The 17,086-nt window shown below is 47.1% G+C and overlaps 1 protein-coding gene across 1 annotated transcript; it reads left to right on the top strand.

The window, feature by feature from the left end:
- The first annotated feature begins 782 nt into the window (after positions 1 to 782).
- On the top strand, positions 783 to 14,129 carry LOC135389915 (uncharacterized). The gene is made up of 6 exons (XM_064619964.1): positions 783 to 873; positions 12,349 to 12,462; positions 12,523 to 12,600; positions 12,929 to 12,994; positions 13,063 to 13,143; positions 13,229 to 14,129. The coding sequence occupies exons 5-6, from the start codon at positions 13,107 to 13,109 to the stop codon at positions 13,714 to 13,716; spliced, it is 525 nt and encodes a 174-aa protein (XP_064476034.1). The 5' UTR covers positions 783 to 873; positions 12,349 to 12,462; positions 12,523 to 12,600; positions 12,929 to 12,994; positions 13,063 to 13,106; the 3' UTR covers positions 13,717 to 14,129.
- Positions 14,130 to 17,086: the final 2,957 nt, after the last annotated feature.

Raw genomic sequence — 17,086 nt, 5'->3', positions numbered from 1 at the left:
CGTTCGCCCAGCACGCTTTCGTCTACGGAGCAATACATTGAATGCCATACCTGTGGGCCCTTGTGCTACCCACGTGGATTTGTTTTGACGCGCTTCGAGCGTGCTTCGCTGTAGAGCCGCTATAGGATGCTACGCTTATGGGAAAAAGGCCCACCGATGTTCTGAGGCTGGAACACATAGCAAGGAACGCGTGAATGGCGGCCCGACGACGCTCGATCACTGTTTAGGGAACGTCACGAAGTGCGTGCAAGGACTTAACGTTGAACGATGATTCCTCGTTTGTGAAGTACTTCATAGACGGAAGAAACAGGTAGGTCAGCAGTTGATCAAAACAGCTAAGCCGAAGGCAAGGATCGTCCATTTAATTCCTCCCATCTCTCATAGGTGCCGCCACGTCCGCGTATTCGAAATCGTGCGATGGGGAGGCGTCCATTTCACTAAAAGCACTTCGAAGCGCGCTACATTTCCCATTCCCAAGAGTTTAAGGGAGTCGGGGTTATTCTCAAAAACTCTCTAATACCGTACCTTAACAGTGTCCGTGTATTTTCTGTTTCTCTTTTAGGGGAATGCGGAGGACGGTCCCGTGCCCCAAAATGATCCTTTACACCGTAGTAGAGAATAAACTACATCCTTCTGGTGAAGTGTTACAAGAGGACCCGCCCTCAATCAGACAAGCGCACGTGTCTTATCATTCTCACATCACGAACTCTTGTCCTCAGAAGTTTTTCTCCTCGTCCTCACATGTAATGACATGACCCAATGCAGAAAGCAGAATAACCACATCAAGATACTTATCAAAATCCCACGAAGAGCAGAAGCCTTCCGACGTACGAATAGGGCGACTGTTGTCCGCGCACAGCTGGCACAGCTCAGGTATGATTTTACGCCATTCCAATCTGTTTTCATTATGTTCCCTCTTTCAGCTGCGCATAATATTCTACATCTTTGTTGCCGTTACTGCATTTGTCACGCAGTTACTTCGTTGCAGTGTCTCTTCTCATACTGTAGACTGCCATTTTTGCTCCATTCTCGTTTGATGCTCACACTTTGGAGGAATGTCCAGTCCGAATGCCCTCGAAATCCGTGGTCATCACTTTTCGACGAATCATTTCCTCTTCCACCACCTTTTGAAACACCTCCGAGTCGTTTCTCGGGAAAATAGAGGCGTGAGCAAGACGACTCTACGTCCACGATAAGCAAGGACACGGTGACCCTGCGGTGACGACGACACTTAAAAAATATATATATATATATATATATATATATCTTGAAAAGTTGGAGTTGGATCAGACGGCTACGTAATTATAGTTGAAATAAATGGGAGGCAGAAGACGAAAGTACACTCTTAAAAATGAACTTCACCACATAGCACGCTCCTAGCCAACCATCATCCCGAATGACAACGTTCTCGCCCCTGATTTGTTGAAAACGGGAGGTGGAGCCTATTTTGTGTCCATTATGCACGGCACAAAATAGGCTCCTCCTCCCGGGGCGAGAACGTTGTCATTCGGGCTGATAAGGGGCTTGAGAATGTCGTGGTCGGTTGGGGGAAATTCCCCCCAACCTCAAGCCCCTTATCAGCCTCGTGGCCACATTTAGCTCTTTTGTCCCGAAGAAGGCGGAGCTTCCGCCGTAACGTAGACATCCTCCCTAACTTTTATAATTTTTAAGTTTTAATAAACCCCTTTTTTGTTACCTCCCCTACTTTCGTCTTTTGTCTCCTATATATATATATATAGATGTATACATGGATATACTGGGTGAATCAGTTAAATTCCCGGGCTACTCGCGAACGGGTGCACCAATCGAAGAACTTTCTTTTTTACAAGCATCTATCCGATCCCGCCTACAAGCTGTGCACTGTGTGATTGAGTTGGAGCTGCTCATTCTTTAGATAAAAATTCAAATGAGTTTCGTGAAAAAAAAAAAAACATAACTTCTAAAGCAGGGCCCTGTCAGCATTAAAGTAATTATTAGCGCTTTTGAGAACTTCGGAGGACACCTTTTAGAGAAAAATCATCCACCGATGCTGGTCATTTGTTGCAGTAATTAATTGGTTTCGTTTTACATAATTTTGTCGCGGCTGGTCGCGGTGAAGCACAAAAGGACGCTCTTTCGCTCCCTTATCCACGAATGAATTACGGCCTTTTGCGCTTCGCAGCGACCAGCCGCCAGAAAAATACTTAAACCGAAACAAATTAATTACTGCAACGAATGACGCGCTTCGGTGGCAGAGTCTTCTCTAAAAGGTATCCACTGATGGTCCCAAATAGGGTAGTACCCATTTTAATGTCGACCGGGCCCCGCTTTAGAAGTTACGTTCTTTCAAGAAACTCATTTGAATTTTTATTTAAATAATCAACGCCTCCCATTCATTCACACGGTGCGCGGCTTGTAGGTGGTATCGGACAGAAAACTTGTAAAACAGGAAGTTCTCCTATTGGTGCACCCGTTCGCGAATCATTTAGCCCGGGGATTTAACTGAAACACTCTGTATATATGTATGAAATAGATACGGTTACTTTAGGGCGTCTTCTACTGGTCCCCCGACCCGGAGGAATCGTGCAGAAGCCGAACGCGGCAGTTCGAGCAGAGGAGCGGAGAGGGAATGTTAACTCGCGTGACTTCCGGCGTTGCCCTCGTAGCCTAAACGACGACGACGCAAAATGCAGAACATGGCAGGCATGGCGGAACAGAAACACTACTCAGCGGAAGCTGGCGCAGTCACGTGACCGGAATCCAACCAGGTTTCGCAACCGCTCCGACGGCGTTGGCGAGAGCACTCTAGAACGTTCCGATTGGGGGGAAAGAGCTCCCAATGAACCAGTCAATTGCAGTGAGAGTGCTCTGATCCGACGAGTCGGAGATGACACGTTGCTCCAGAGCGTCCTAGAGCGATCGGAAGCAACCAGTCGAAGACACGATTAGTACCTGATCGACAGCGTTCTCGCCGAAATCTCCTGCCTTCTCGAAAAGATTGCGTCACTGTCTACATTGGCGACTGAGAGGGAATGAAAGAAGAAAATGAAGAAAAAGAAATTAAAAAAGTTATAATGCAGCGCTTCGTCGCTGTTACTGGCAGCCGGTTTGTAGAAGGAGACGTAGTTAGACTGGGAGGCGACCCGGGTTCGAATCCGTGCGCCTGCTGTGCTGTCTGGGTGTCTTCCCTGGGCTTCCCACAGACCCTTTAATATAAATGTGGACACTGTGCCCATGAAGTCGGCCCAGGACTACACGATCCTCCCCTGCGATAGCAGTCCCATTGCCACCGCCACCGAAGGTGACGTAGTCTTATTTAACGACATTTGTGAGGTATTGGAAGGCAGAGGGTTATCTCTGTGAAGTGAAGCGACGAACGCTTTCGCATGAAAAGGAAAACTAAGTAAATGAATAAAGATCCCATTCGATAGGGCCCCGAAGGTGTTTCAAAATGAGCATGCAGGGTACATGTTCTGTTAGGGAAGTACACAAGTCGAAGCGAAAAATCAGGCTCAATATAGGTCTTCGCAGACACAAAGAGGAATATGTTGCTCACCATTTTGTTTATATGTCCGCTAACGGCAGTGCAGAGGGAGAGATTAAGAGGCACGGCTATCGACCCGGAAGGAAGTTCACTTCGTTAGCTGCTTCTCACAGCGGAAGAAATGCGTTCTTATACTTCGTTAGGCTTAGTGATGTCAGCATCGGATTGAAAGTAAACACTGATGTGAAGAAGAAGAGGAAGAAGAAGAACGGGTAAAATGAATAGCAGAATGACGCGAATTTAGTGGAATCCCTCGACTAACCCTCGATACGATGAAAGATGAGAGTCACTGAAAAGGTTAGCCAGCTGTAGAGATCGAACCCACATCTTCTGGATTACTGGTCCAGGGCTCTACCCTCTTACCCTCGATACGAACCTGGGAGGTACCCGGGTTCGATTCCCGGTGCCGACTCTGCTGTCTGGGGTTTTTCCTGGGTTTTCCTCAGACGCTTTCAGACATATGCCGGCACAGTTCCCTTAGAAGTCGCCCCAGGACGCACATTCCCCCAGGGCGTCAGTCAGTCGTAACGTTGCCCACCTCTGTGAGGCCGACAACGGCGAGCCCTTTACTCAGCACCACCACCACCACTCACACACAGCGATCGAAGCACATACCTACGCCGAATAGCTGTGCTCATCCTTGTGTGCTCAGCTGCGGAGTAATTTTTTGTGACATCATTTTCAGCGCTTAAAAGGGTTTGTTTGTTTGGTTGTTTGTTTGTTTGTTTGTTTGTAAGAAGAAAAAAAACAAGGAGAAATTGAACTCGTCTCCCGACTTGTTCTGCTACTCCTAACAAAAAGGGTTTCTGTGTCAATAAACACCCATTTTTAGGCTCAAATGAAATGTGCACTAAGCGTGGCGAAAGGCGCTCGAATGAAATGGCGTCTGTATAAGAGGGCGACCAGTTCACTTGATCCCCGTTCCAGCGCCGGCTTTTTTGTTTCACATGTTTGCCGCAGGAGCATTGGTGGCGCTAGCGACATTCCCTACTTCAGTGGGGTTGTAGTGCTTATGCGTGAGCTTTCCTGCGGATTTCTTCGCATCCGCGTCAGCTATTTATTTCCCGTTTTCGCCAAACATATCGTAATCTTTTCGCACCAAGCCGTCACGAAGATCGTCAGTTCACATGGCCATGGTTTATTCCGTAGCACCTTTTTTGCAAGGCAGGATGCCTCCTCGCGCGAAAAGCGAAAAGGTGCGTTTCATCTGAGATGTTTCTCAAAATGCTTACAGTCCAACTGCGGTCACTTTTATGTTACCCCTTAAAATATTGCTAACATTATTTCCTTTTCGTTTCGAGCAAGTAGAAAAGATTTGCAACAACAATTCACTTTGGAGACAACGAGTGTGTACACACCCACCCACGTGTACAGTGATGGCACCAACTTTAAATTCATTTTAAATTGAAATAACGGCTTATAGAAGCGTATCGCCACAGGAAGAGCAGCAGGAACTGCTGTTATAGCCAATGCCCCGCTTTCACCAGCGGTGCTTGGCTTTGGACTAATATCCAGGGGTGTGTGATCTGATGAATATTCCAGTGACAATAACTTCCTGTCTCGGTTTAAATGTAAATTGGCGTTAGTGAAACCGGACCTTAGTCCAACACTCAAGGACTGAAACCGAAGCGAATATCGGTTCGGTTACGGTTCAGTAGTGTCCGAACTCTGAAAGCGGTTTCGGTGACAGTTACGAGGTTCGCCATTTCAATGCTTGCGGTTACCGGTAACCCAACAGTTGAACCGGTACTTTTTCGGTTTTCTCTAGGATGTATATGCAGGCTGCGTGGATGTCGCAAAATGAGCTACAAGTGCAAACGGGTAAAAATAAACGTATAAGTCGCAGGAAATATCATTCGAAAAGCTTATCCCGCTCTTCGCCTGGCTAACTTTGCCGTTTTTATATTATATATAACCAACCCCCTCCCCCATTACCACTTCAAGTAACTATATATTAGCGAAAACGTCTCGAACTGTTTCCCCTTTACTTTGAGGAGAAGCGTGGCCACGTATATGACGCGGAGATCTAGTTCAACAGAATCACGTTCAACACCACTAATCAGAGCTGTAAAGCTGAGCCGCTTCTTTGAAGATGCGCAATAAACCAAATAAAGAAAAAAATGGCGTTCCTTCACGAATTTTTTGCGGACGATCTACCGAACGGATTTTTGTTCTGAAAACGGTTTTGGTATCTGGTGACCGAAGAGATCAGATGTTCTGATTGGAGCAACTTCGTAGCTTTTATAATTAAAAAGTTAATTATTGAAAGTTAATTAAGACATTGCCTTTGGAGTCTTTTAATTCCCCCCTAGGGAGTGCCCTTCAGCATATGCTATATTGCAATTGATTTCATCTCGGAAAAAGTGATTGATATATTTTTAAAAAATCTGTTCTCACTTAGCGTGGACACCCTGTGTATATATGTATATATATATTGAATTGTAAACATATGCTCAGCGTACTTCGGAGATTTTTTCTTTGTGTATATATATATATATATATACAAAGTGAAAATAGCCGAAGCTCTGTAGCTGCACGTTGAGCATATGTTTACAATTTGATCGTGCACTCCCAGCCAAGTACAGCTGTTTCGTCCTACTTGGGACTCCTCAGCCTGGCGTAGGGAAGTGACACGATCTTGGGTCAGCGCTAACAGTGCGTCTCGGCGAGACGTCAATGTTCCACGGTGACGGCGCCACCTGTGGAGGCCGCAGTGCAAGCTAGCAAGTACATATACAAAGTGAAAATAGCCGAAGCTCTGTAGCTGCACGTTGAGCATATGTTTACAATTTGATGTTTACAATTTGATTTGAAGGAAAGACGCGTCTCGGAAGATGCGCAATGAAGAAAATAAAGAAAAAATGGTGTTCCTAAACGAATTTTTTTGCGGACGATCTACCGAACGGATTTTTGTTCTGAAAGCGGCTACGATATCAGGTCACCGACAGGAACGGATGTTCTCATTCGGACAACTTCGTAGCTTTTATAATTAAAACGTTAATTAACGCTTTTTAGGTAATTAGTGATTTGACGGTTGAGCAACATACGGCCAAGAACGTTCGCCGGCCCAGAGATGATAGAAGTGAAAACAGCATGTCTATATATCCCTTATAGTTTTTTGATGAAAAATCTGTATTGCCTAAAAAAAGACACCCTGTACGCACAAAGTGAAAATAGCCGAAGCTCTGTAGCTGCACGTCGAGCATATGTTTACAATTTGATCGTGTACTCCCAGCCAAGGACAGCTGTTTCGCTCTACTTGGAGCTCGTCAGCCTGGCGCAGGGAAGTGACACGATCTTGGGTCGGCGCAACAGTGCGTCTCACCGAGACGCAGTGTTGCGCCGACCGCCTACAGCTGTTTCGGCCTTATTGAGCCATCAGCAGCCGTACGCAAGCAGGCAACGTTTGGGCGGACGGCATCAGAAGGTCACGTGGCACTGTAGCAGCCCCGTCGAGTAATCCAATACCAAAAGTAAAACCGCCCTAAGGATTCCCCTTTTTATGAAAATGTGTTGCAGATAAAAGGAAACACGCTGTATATATACAGGGTGTCCCAGAAAACGTGTCATTGAATTATAATAAAAAAACTACGCCACCTAGAATCATGCGGTCAACAGCATTTGTTCTTATTAGGTTTTCGCCACCTCCTAATGTGAATGTCATGTACTCCAAGTTTAATTATGTAAATATTTGCGAACTGAACTCGGAAATTTGCCAAGTAAAGGTCACTTTTTTACCCCACCAATATGAAGAGCGTGCCGAATTCACTCAAATTCATGATAATTCACAGTGATACTCACGAGCTATCCCATCGGAAAAAATAGCCGAATATCATGCTTTCCGGAGCACCGGACCATAGCGCGCGATGACTTTTTGTGCGCAATCGCTCGCAGTGCGACGAAAGGAGGTTCCGAAGCCAGCCCACAGAGTGATAGTAGAAAAAGTACCAGTTCCTAAAATTGGGAGAGGGAAAGAACCCAGCGAAAGTCGGACGTGATAAGCCCTGCCAGTTTTATCTCTTTCTGGGATGTCGGGGAGGGCTGGGTTTCCAACCTCCTTTCGTCGGGCTGACAAAGATTGCGCTGGAAAATTCATCGTGCGCTATTCTGTGCGACTTCCGTAGAGCATGATGTTCGGCTATTTTCTCCGATGGGATAGCTTCTGAATATCCCTGTCAATTATCATTAATTTGACTAAATTAGACACGCTCTTCACATTGGTGGGGTAAAAAAGTGACCTTTGCTAGGCAAATTTCCGACTTAAGCTCGCAAAAATTTACGTAATTAAATTTACGTTACACGACATTCACACGAGGAGGTGGCAAAAACCCAGTAAGAACAAATGCCGTTGACCGCATGACTCTAGGTGGTGTAGTTTTTTATTATAATTCAATGACACGTTTTCTGGGACACCCTGTATATTCCGTGCTACTGCCGCGAAGTAACTGTGACTACGAGTGTAGACCGCAAAATTCGGCATATCCTATCTTCTTCGCTGCGGGATAGGAAGTGCAAGCACGGAATGTAAGATGCGGGCAACTTTCTCTGGGTGACCACAGTTTTCGATTTCGCTCGGCTTAATAAGACTCGAAAAATTGCGAAGGCTCCGTTTCTGCGGCAGAAAGTAGTTTTTCTCGCCGCGTCGTCTGTCGTGACCGGAAAGACACCCCGGCAGCGTATACGCCGAGCGCAAGACAGGGAACCCATTTACGAAAGAGCCGTAACTCATCTCCGCACGAAAGTAAATGGGCAAACAAGGACTCTTTCGCTCTCGCAAAACATATAGGCGAGCCATCCCGTCGAAAACCTTTGTCTTCTTTTTCTTCTTTCGTCCTTTATCCGAGTAGTTCTGCTCGCGGCGTCGTTGAGGTATCACTCCGCTGTACGCGTGTGGGAAACATTTCTTAACTGGAAACAATGATGCTGAACAGCGACTTTGATCGAATCGAATATTAATGCAATGACGCTCCCCTGTTGAGTCTCCTGTAGACTTGCAAAATGACGTCATGGAGCCCCCTTGACACCAGTCTGCAGGAGAAATAGGGACTCTCTTCAAACAACTCAGAGTAAGGGTCAGGGTGTCTGTGCCATCCCTAACTGTGGTCTGCCTTGGCCAATTCTCATTCTTTACATAGAGATGAGTGTTCCTCTATTCTAAATAATGAAAAGGAGCACTCGCTCTGAGGCGCTCTACCGGTTCTTTGGATATTCAACCTTACTACAGCGTTGCATCCGACGCGATACAAGTCGGCTGTTACAGTTTTCCTCAGACGCTGTCAGACATATGTCGGCACAGTTCACTTAGAAGTCTGCCTGGGACGCACATTCCACCGGGACCGCTAGTCGTGACGTTGCCCACATCTGTGAGACAGACTTCGGCGACCTCTTATAGCACCACAGTTACAAGATACGCTTTCTGGTAGCGATGTATAACGACATAGCTACGTTGCAAAAAATCTGACTCGTAACGGATTTTGTCACACAAAAACGTGTAGCCCGTTACCCCAAGCATTTAGTTTTCGACTTTTTCGTTTGCGCTTTGTTTGAATGCGAGCAATATTGGCAAGCATGTCGACATTTCACGCGCATGGACCTTCAGATCGCCACCTGTGTTATTCACCCGTAAGACCACGTGGAGCTTTCTTGGAAAAAGTGCATTGTTGTGTTCCGTTGTGCATCCAGTCCTTGCGCCCTGCTGCTTTCTTCAAATTTGCAGGGCACTCCATGTGTCTGCGTGTTTTTTCCAGAAAAACCGCACCAAAGTAATTTAACGAAAAATTAAAATGAAACATTCGAAATTCTGCTTCATATATACGATAACGGACCTAAAACCAGCGTTTGGCTACGTGGCATTCTGCAATAAAGAAAAAAAAATCGAAATGCCAGAGATTAACATGTCATATAGCAACACGAACAATGAAAGATTGGTATCTCTGTCTATGGGTATATTTGATATAATCTTGCATCACCAATGTCATCAGTGCATTATCCTGGAGGCGCTTTGTTTGCATTTTCCCATAACTTCAGGAGTTGTCTGTAGGGTGAAGGGAATCCCCTATCACAGAAGCCGCCTTTGTACGCTTGAAAGTCGATGTCGTACATCAGTGCACAAAGGAAGTGCTTGAATAGCTCACTATACACATTATTGTCATCAAAGTAAAAAGCATCTTTTAGCCCTTCGGCGTCGTTACTCCTCCCCTGCACGAGGTTGCACTGCCGTGCATTTAAAAGGAAGTCCAAACGTCGGTCGCACACTTCGTACCAAGCCGCTCTTCCATCAATCTGTGTTATCAGCTGGGCTTCTTGCGGTCGAACAGGATATCCTCGTGCGTTCGCTTTCCATGCCCAAAGTCCACCACTTGTACTAAAGCACATCAGCTTTCTTACTTCCGCAGGTTTCGTAGCGACGTAGTTTCTGATCACTGGCAGGTATTGGAGGCAAGCCTTGAACGGATCGAAATATCTGTGTGTTAACATATGGGTCTCCATGAAGAATCGATCGACGTGGTTCACCAACTGGGGAAGATTGAACTCATCCTTCAAGTGAAAGTCCCCGCCCACCATAACCGTGATGTTGAAAGTCCTCTCATTGAGATCGAACAGCTTACGCAAACGTTTAACGAGGTCAAGGAGGTAGTCATTGTCTTCAGAGCGCCCACAAATGTCACCTGGGAACACCCAGTGGATGTTGACGCCGTCGAGGTGGTAGTCTATCAGGGCGTTCAACACATCAGCGGCGAAGCGGGACATGAGTTGGATATCCCACCCCATCCTGGAGAACTCGAAGCTGTCTTCAGGGTATCCACCTACAGTCATCAAGATTTTAGTCTTCTTCGTCAAGACGCTGGCCAGCTTTTCTACGCCGTGAATTTTGTCGAATTCTGGCACTCTGCTCACCAGCCTTCCCCTCTTGATGCCCATTGACCAGTAAACAACGCAAGGACAGAGGTCTATAGGGATAGTGATCGGAAGGTAGTCCCAGTGCAGGGGCTTCCGGAACCTGGAGTTATTATAGAGGCAGCAAATACGAAATGCTGGGCGCACCACATTGCCGCTCGTTGTTGCGACATTCACATCAAGGTTGCGAATATTGTCATCCAGTTTGACCTTCTTGAAACATTGAGCGGGGACACCGCGCCATGAAACATGCTCTGTTGGTGTGTACACTGTTGTCACCGTCGTTGGTAGATGCGTGATGTTCCAATTATAGGTATACCCTACCAAGAATGGCAGAATGTATAGCCCTGCAGGTAGGATGACGGGCATCGTGAAAGCGGCACAGGCGTACCACAAGTAGGTAACCCTGGAGCGGTGCAACGGCTCTGGTGCAGATTCAGGTTCGATTGTAGGAACGGTAGCCTCTTCTGGTCGTGGTGGAGAGAAAAAGAGCGGGCTTCCAACTGGTGACATTGGAGCCCTTTCTTGTTTGATGGGTTGTGGCTGAAGATCGCCCTGAAGCGTGTTACCTCCTCGTGTTGGTATTGTGGGACGCACCTCTGCAACGGGGCGCCTGGTTCGTTGAACCACTGGACGGAACGCAGCCGGACGACGGAGAGATGCTCTACTACGTGCTGCACGAGTTCGATACGCGACGAATGGTCTCCTTGCTTGATACGCTGTTACGGCGGCTCGAGCGGGTGCTGGGTTGATAACGTTTCCCTCTTCGGCCGCTATGCTCTCTCCAAATGATGTCAATCCGGTTGTCACTCCTATTGTGCTTATACCAGTAGTGTTAAGCATGCTCGTTCCAGGGGTATCCATCATGGGATCTAAAACTGTCTTTCTGTTCCATGCGGGGCCGAACGTAGTGCCGAACAACCTTGTGGTCCATCGTGATGTGAACCGACTTGGGGTTCTTCGCCTGGACAGTCTCCTTCGTCGGAAGTAACGCTCGAAGGACCTTGAGCTGGATGACGTGGTCGATGGTTCCGAGACCGATTGAGTGCTCGATTCGCTGAAAGAGTAGTTCTGCGGAGTGGCCATCTGGACTGCACTAGATGCCACGACGAGTGTGGGGGTTCGATGAAGCCTCGCGCAACTGTTCTTCTTCTTCTGCGGCTGCTATGGTACGCGCGGGTGTGTTGTCGAAAACGTGTTACTTTTTCTTCGTAGGTCTGGAAGCAGTTTATCCTAGAGTCACTAAATAGGGGTCAGAGTATCGTATTCGTTTTCCGCGCCGGCGCCGCCGTTTGGAGGTCACGATTGGCCCGATGCTGTCACGTGGTTTTTCCTTCCAGGAACTACCTGGAGCGAGGCTTCCATGTTGAGTCCCGTCCATGCAGGCGAGCGTCTCCGCGACTGTTGCAACCGTTATTCCCGTGTTACATTGCGTTTCACCTAATCTTTGGCATCGAACTTGAGAGTAGAGGAGACGGCACATGTTTCATGATGCCTGTCTGTTCGTGCATCGCTGTAACAGCCGAACTGAGAGTGGAATACGTCTCTTTCGGTTTCCGTTGGGACCGAGCGCGGGCCATCGACTGCGTCAGTGGATAGAAATCGTCCACAAAGTTCATTTTTCACCAACTTCCAACTCTCGTGTATGCGAGGAGAGTAGTCTTATACGTTTTGAATGAAGTTTAGTAAAGCTGCAGCGGCGTTAGGAGCACTTTGTGTCCTTTCGCAGCCTGGTCAACAGGCAGAAAAGGCAATGTTGTTAGTGCGTAAACGTTACGATCTCTGTTAGTGCGTAAACGTTACGATCTCTAGGCATTGTGCATCTGCCGCGGCAGCGTTACTAAAGCACACGTTTGAACAAATTTGCTAATTTACCCACTGCAAAGTCATAATTACAACGAGCTTTCTTCTCCTCCGAACGATCCTAGAAACATTTCGAGACAGATCAGTTCGAAAGGAAGAGAGAGGTCGCATTCTACTGAAGTGGAACGCAGTTCCAACAATCTGGCTGCCGGTAGACACAACTGTGACATCCGACAACGGTGAGCGGTTGCGGCATTTCGTAGACGTTAGTTTAGCCTCTTTTAACTTTTATTCAACAGATGATTCTGCCTTCCATACACCACAAGACAGTGTCGTCGTGAACCAGGAATTTGAAGCTCTGCCACTCCCTGATTCAGGTTCGTTTGTTGATAGTTCGTTGCCAGCAACGATGCTGGAGAACATTTCCGCGACATTGAGACAGCGTCCCAGCCACATTCCTCCAACACAAATAAAGCATGGAGGGAATGTTTGTGTTACGTTGGTGCAATATTGAGACAGCCACAATCATATTCCGTCTACGCAAATAAAACATGGAGGCAAATGCTTTACGTCCCACTACACCTAACGAAAGTACCCCAACAGTTAGTAAAACATCACCACAACGTTCCGGCAACAAATTGTGCTACTAGGGCACGTTCGTGTATTCCATATAAGATAACTGGACCTGAACCTTCTGTGTTCCAGCAATTTCGACAACAGCAGCATCACCAAATGCTATATCTCCATCGCACGATGAAGTTGAAGTGCACTGTAAGTCTTTATAATGTAATTTTTGTGTCCCTGCATCTCACTTTTATTCTGTGTTCTATGCGCTGTAGCAGAACCATGTCCACCAGCTCTGTCACACAATGCCGTCCTCCACATGGCTGGCGGCACTTGCACTAGTGAATCTGTCGACAGTATGTATCATACTGCACATTATTTTGTATTTCTGATATATTTATTTTACACTTGCATAATTATAGCCTGTTGTGCATCATCTAGTTACAGACACTTGTGTGGCACAAAGTGAAGGGGGTACCACAGAGCATTGCATATCATTTGACTGGTCACTAGCTGATGTTTCCAGCAGCATCATAACGTTGAATGGTATGAATCCGACCCAAGATCATGACCGTCTCCTGTGCCTGAAAACCTATCGTAAGCCACAAGAAAAGAATCCGCTGACTACGCCTTCCAAACATGTGGTTGAACTCTTGGCTCATGCTGACAAAGTATTCAACTCCAAGAAGCCAGTTATTCTTTCTCTCAGCGTGTCCGACTTGACAGACCTTGTGCTTCAGTCAAGCAGGGTGCTCCCTATTCCTGAGTGGCATAGACTTTCAGCCAAACTTGTTGACTTTTACTTGATGTTAAGGCTGCGCATTCACCTACGAAAACTCAATACACTGGCTACCGCGAAAACCAAGCAATCTGGGAAAACTGGAAGCAAGAGCGTCGGAATGAGGACGTTAGCGAACAATGTACGATAGCTGCTACAACAATCGTGCTAGTCATGTGCTGCCGTTCGTGTAGTATAGGTATCGTAGATTAAGCACTGCACTCATTTTTAGTGGGGTGATTACACAAGTGATCCCCGTCTGGATGCAGAGCTGCACTGCTACCCAGCGCGTCCACGGGTGGCGGATAATGGAAAGGCCTTTGGTTGAGGTTAGCGGCGAAATAAGCAGAGCTGTGCAGTTGAATAAGCAGCCGCGGACCAAACAGGTGTGGCTGTGACATTACTTTGTCTAGCTGCATGGAATTTGTTTAAAGAGAAATATTATTATTGTCGGGATAAACTTGAAGGAGGATGAAACCAATATTTAATACGCAAGCTTTTCTATACTTGATTGTACATTTGTTTTGCACGTGTCAAAAGGCACAATGAAACACTGCTAAAATAAACCGGTATTTGCTGCACAGACTGAGAAATCCCAGAAGTTACCGACGTGTATTCGTAAATATGATGTCACTGATACGCCTAGGCCACTCAAAACATTGTTTGCTGTTGAGGTTAAAAATTTAGGGTATACCACACCCAGGTTACTCTGAAATGTAAATTTTTATGCTGCAACGACATGATTAAACATTCATTTTTTTTTTTATCTGAAGACTAAGTGTTCGGGTACTTACCTGAAGTTGAAGCTGGATTTATATGAAGTATCGGGAAGCACTTACTATCATGTTTCACATAGCATTTCCCTCATGTTTCCGCTACGTACAGCCGTTTCAAAGATTTGAGAAAACAACCCTGGTCTGCCTCACCCTCTTCCCTTCTTCGTCGCACTTTGCCATCTGACTCTTGACGAAGAGCCGTAAGACACAGATCGTCAGGAGAGAGACACGCGACTCAAAGGTTGAAGCTTAAAAAATTTGTATTATGTGTTCAGATCTGCTTAGTTCCTGGGAGCTTGGTGTGCTCCCTTTGAGCTCCCATGATAGTAAGTGCTTCCGGATACTTCATATAATTCCAACTTCAACTTCAGGTAAGTACCATTCGTCAAAACTGGTAATTATATATCAGTATCCTCCAGCACTTAATATCATGTTTCACACACCATGTTCAACGCTTAGCTTAGCACTTCAGAGTTTGTGGTCGTGCACGACCTATGATAGAAGCGCCGAAAAGTAGATTCAGATGACCAGTCCGCCGCCTTCAAAATCTCGGCCATCGATACACCCTTCTGCATGGCTGTAGAAATCGAGGCACCACGTGTCGAATGGGCAGAGAAGAGAAGTATCGTGTGTCTATACCTGCTGCCTTAAGAACTCGCTTCAACCATTGAGCAATTGTGTCCATAGGGAACTGACATGGGCAACGCAGATGCCTTGAGTTGACTGGCCCTACATGTCCAGACTGAAGGCCCTGAGGATTCTAATCCTCCGAATGTCTTCCTGATTGAAGAAGTGCCACAAGCGGATATTCATGCAAGGAATATTGCTATTGAGACAGAGAAGGACTCGTTGCTGTCTCGGACACGACAATGGACTCTAGACGGTTGGCCAGAGTCAGCACCCGGATAGGCGGATGCCAAGCAATCACTTGCTTAATCACTTGCACACGTTAGGAGCTAACGAGAGGCGGGGCACTCGTCGAGAAGGACACGTGATAAAACACGTGCACGGCGGCTCTTCGCGCGATACGTGAAGGGCGTGGGATGCATCACGCGCAATGTGTCACGTGTCCATCTTTTTGAATTTCCCGCCTATCGTTAGCTCATAACGACCGTAACGACGATGAAGCGATTAAGCCCCTGGACACATCGCTCAGAGATATCCATACAGAGCGGTTCCTAATTTTGGGCACGAGAGTAATCATCCCTCAGAGCCTTCGACGGGAGATTCTCAAGACTCTACGTTCAGGACATGCTGGTATCGTCCGTACAAAGACACTAGCAAGAAGCGTTGTATGGTGGCCTGGTGTTGACGCAGATATCGAGGCTATGGTGAGCCGATGTACAATATGTCAGATGACACGAAACATGCCACCAAAGGACGTGACCCATCACGTGGATACTACCACAAAAGCCATGGTCAAGACTTCACATGGACTATGCGGGGCCCTTCCAGGGCCAGACCGTCCTGGACGTGGTGGACGCCTTTTCAAGATGGCCGGAGGTGGTACGAGTCACATCCATGAGCGCAGACATTTGCGAAGGATCTTCCCGACTCACGGATTACCGGATATTGTCGTGTCCGACAATTGTACTTCATTCACTTCATCAGAGACTGCAAACTTCCTGAGAAGGAATGGAATGGCATCAAACACGTCTCCACCATATCACCCGCAGTCGAACGGCGTGGCCGAACGAATGGTGAAAACAGTGAAGAATAAGCTTCGCCGGCTACGGCGCGACAATCTGGATTATCGTTTGTCACGATTGCTGTTTTTCACTGCGGGCGACGCCATCAACTACCACTGGAAAGGCTCCAGCGGAACTCCTCATGAATCGAAGATTGAATACACTACTTCATCAGGTTCAGCCGGTTACCAATGCCACGAAAGAGCAGCGGTGCAAGGAGGACACGACGAAGTTTCGAGCGGGATACGAGGTCTTCGTGGATTCCTGCTACAGTAATGCGTGCAAAGGGTGCCTGTATCCATGAGATGAGACGTAGTGATGGTAGCCTTCAACGAGCTCACATCAACCAGATACGAAAACGATGCACGCAACGGGCCGAGAGCGATAGGTCTGATGACGACTGGTTGTGGTTACCGACTTGTAACTTGCAACTTGTAGTTACTAGTAGAACAAGAGATCGACAATACGTCCAGGGACTGTGGTGACAGCCCTTTGTCTCCTGTGCGCCGACCAAGGCGAGCTCGGCGTAAGCCAGGCTTCTATGGTGTAGGTGTCTCCGGCTAGGTGGGAAGGTCTGTTATGTATGTGTTCAAACATCCCGCGGTTGCCACCGCAGGAGCTCGAGCGAGCGCGCGTGTGGCATGCAAGACTCACGAGAATCACTTCTCGTTCGGAACCTAATAAAACTCGGTTGGTTGTTTGGTTGGACTCCTGCTAGACCCTTGGTCATTTCACGACGCGTATGTGAAAAAGGTTCATTGTCGTTGCTGGCATAGAGACTCTTCTTCTAAATAGTGATCGGAAGCACTCGTCCTGAGGCGTTCTACCGGTTCGTTGGATATGCAACCATACTACAGCATTGTACCCGATTACAGTCGTTACAGTTTTCCTCAGACGCTGTCAGACACATGTCGGCACAGTTCCCCTAGAAGTCGACCCGTGAGGCACATTCCACTCAGAGCGTTAGTCGTGACGTTGCCCACTTCTGTGAGACCGACTACGGCGACCTCTTACGGCACTACAGTTTACAAGATACGTTTTCTGGTAGCGAGGTATA

The sequence above is a fragment of the Ornithodoros turicata genome, chromosome 3 (genome assembly GCF_037126465.1).
Source record: "Ornithodoros turicata isolate Travis chromosome 3, ASM3712646v1, whole genome shotgun sequence".
Lineage (NCBI taxonomy): Eukaryota > Metazoa > Arthropoda > Arachnida > Ixodida > Argasidae > Ornithodoros > Ornithodoros turicata.
The sequence above is the reverse complement of the archived record's forward strand: the minus strand, read 5'-3'. Positions and strand labels throughout refer to the sequence as shown.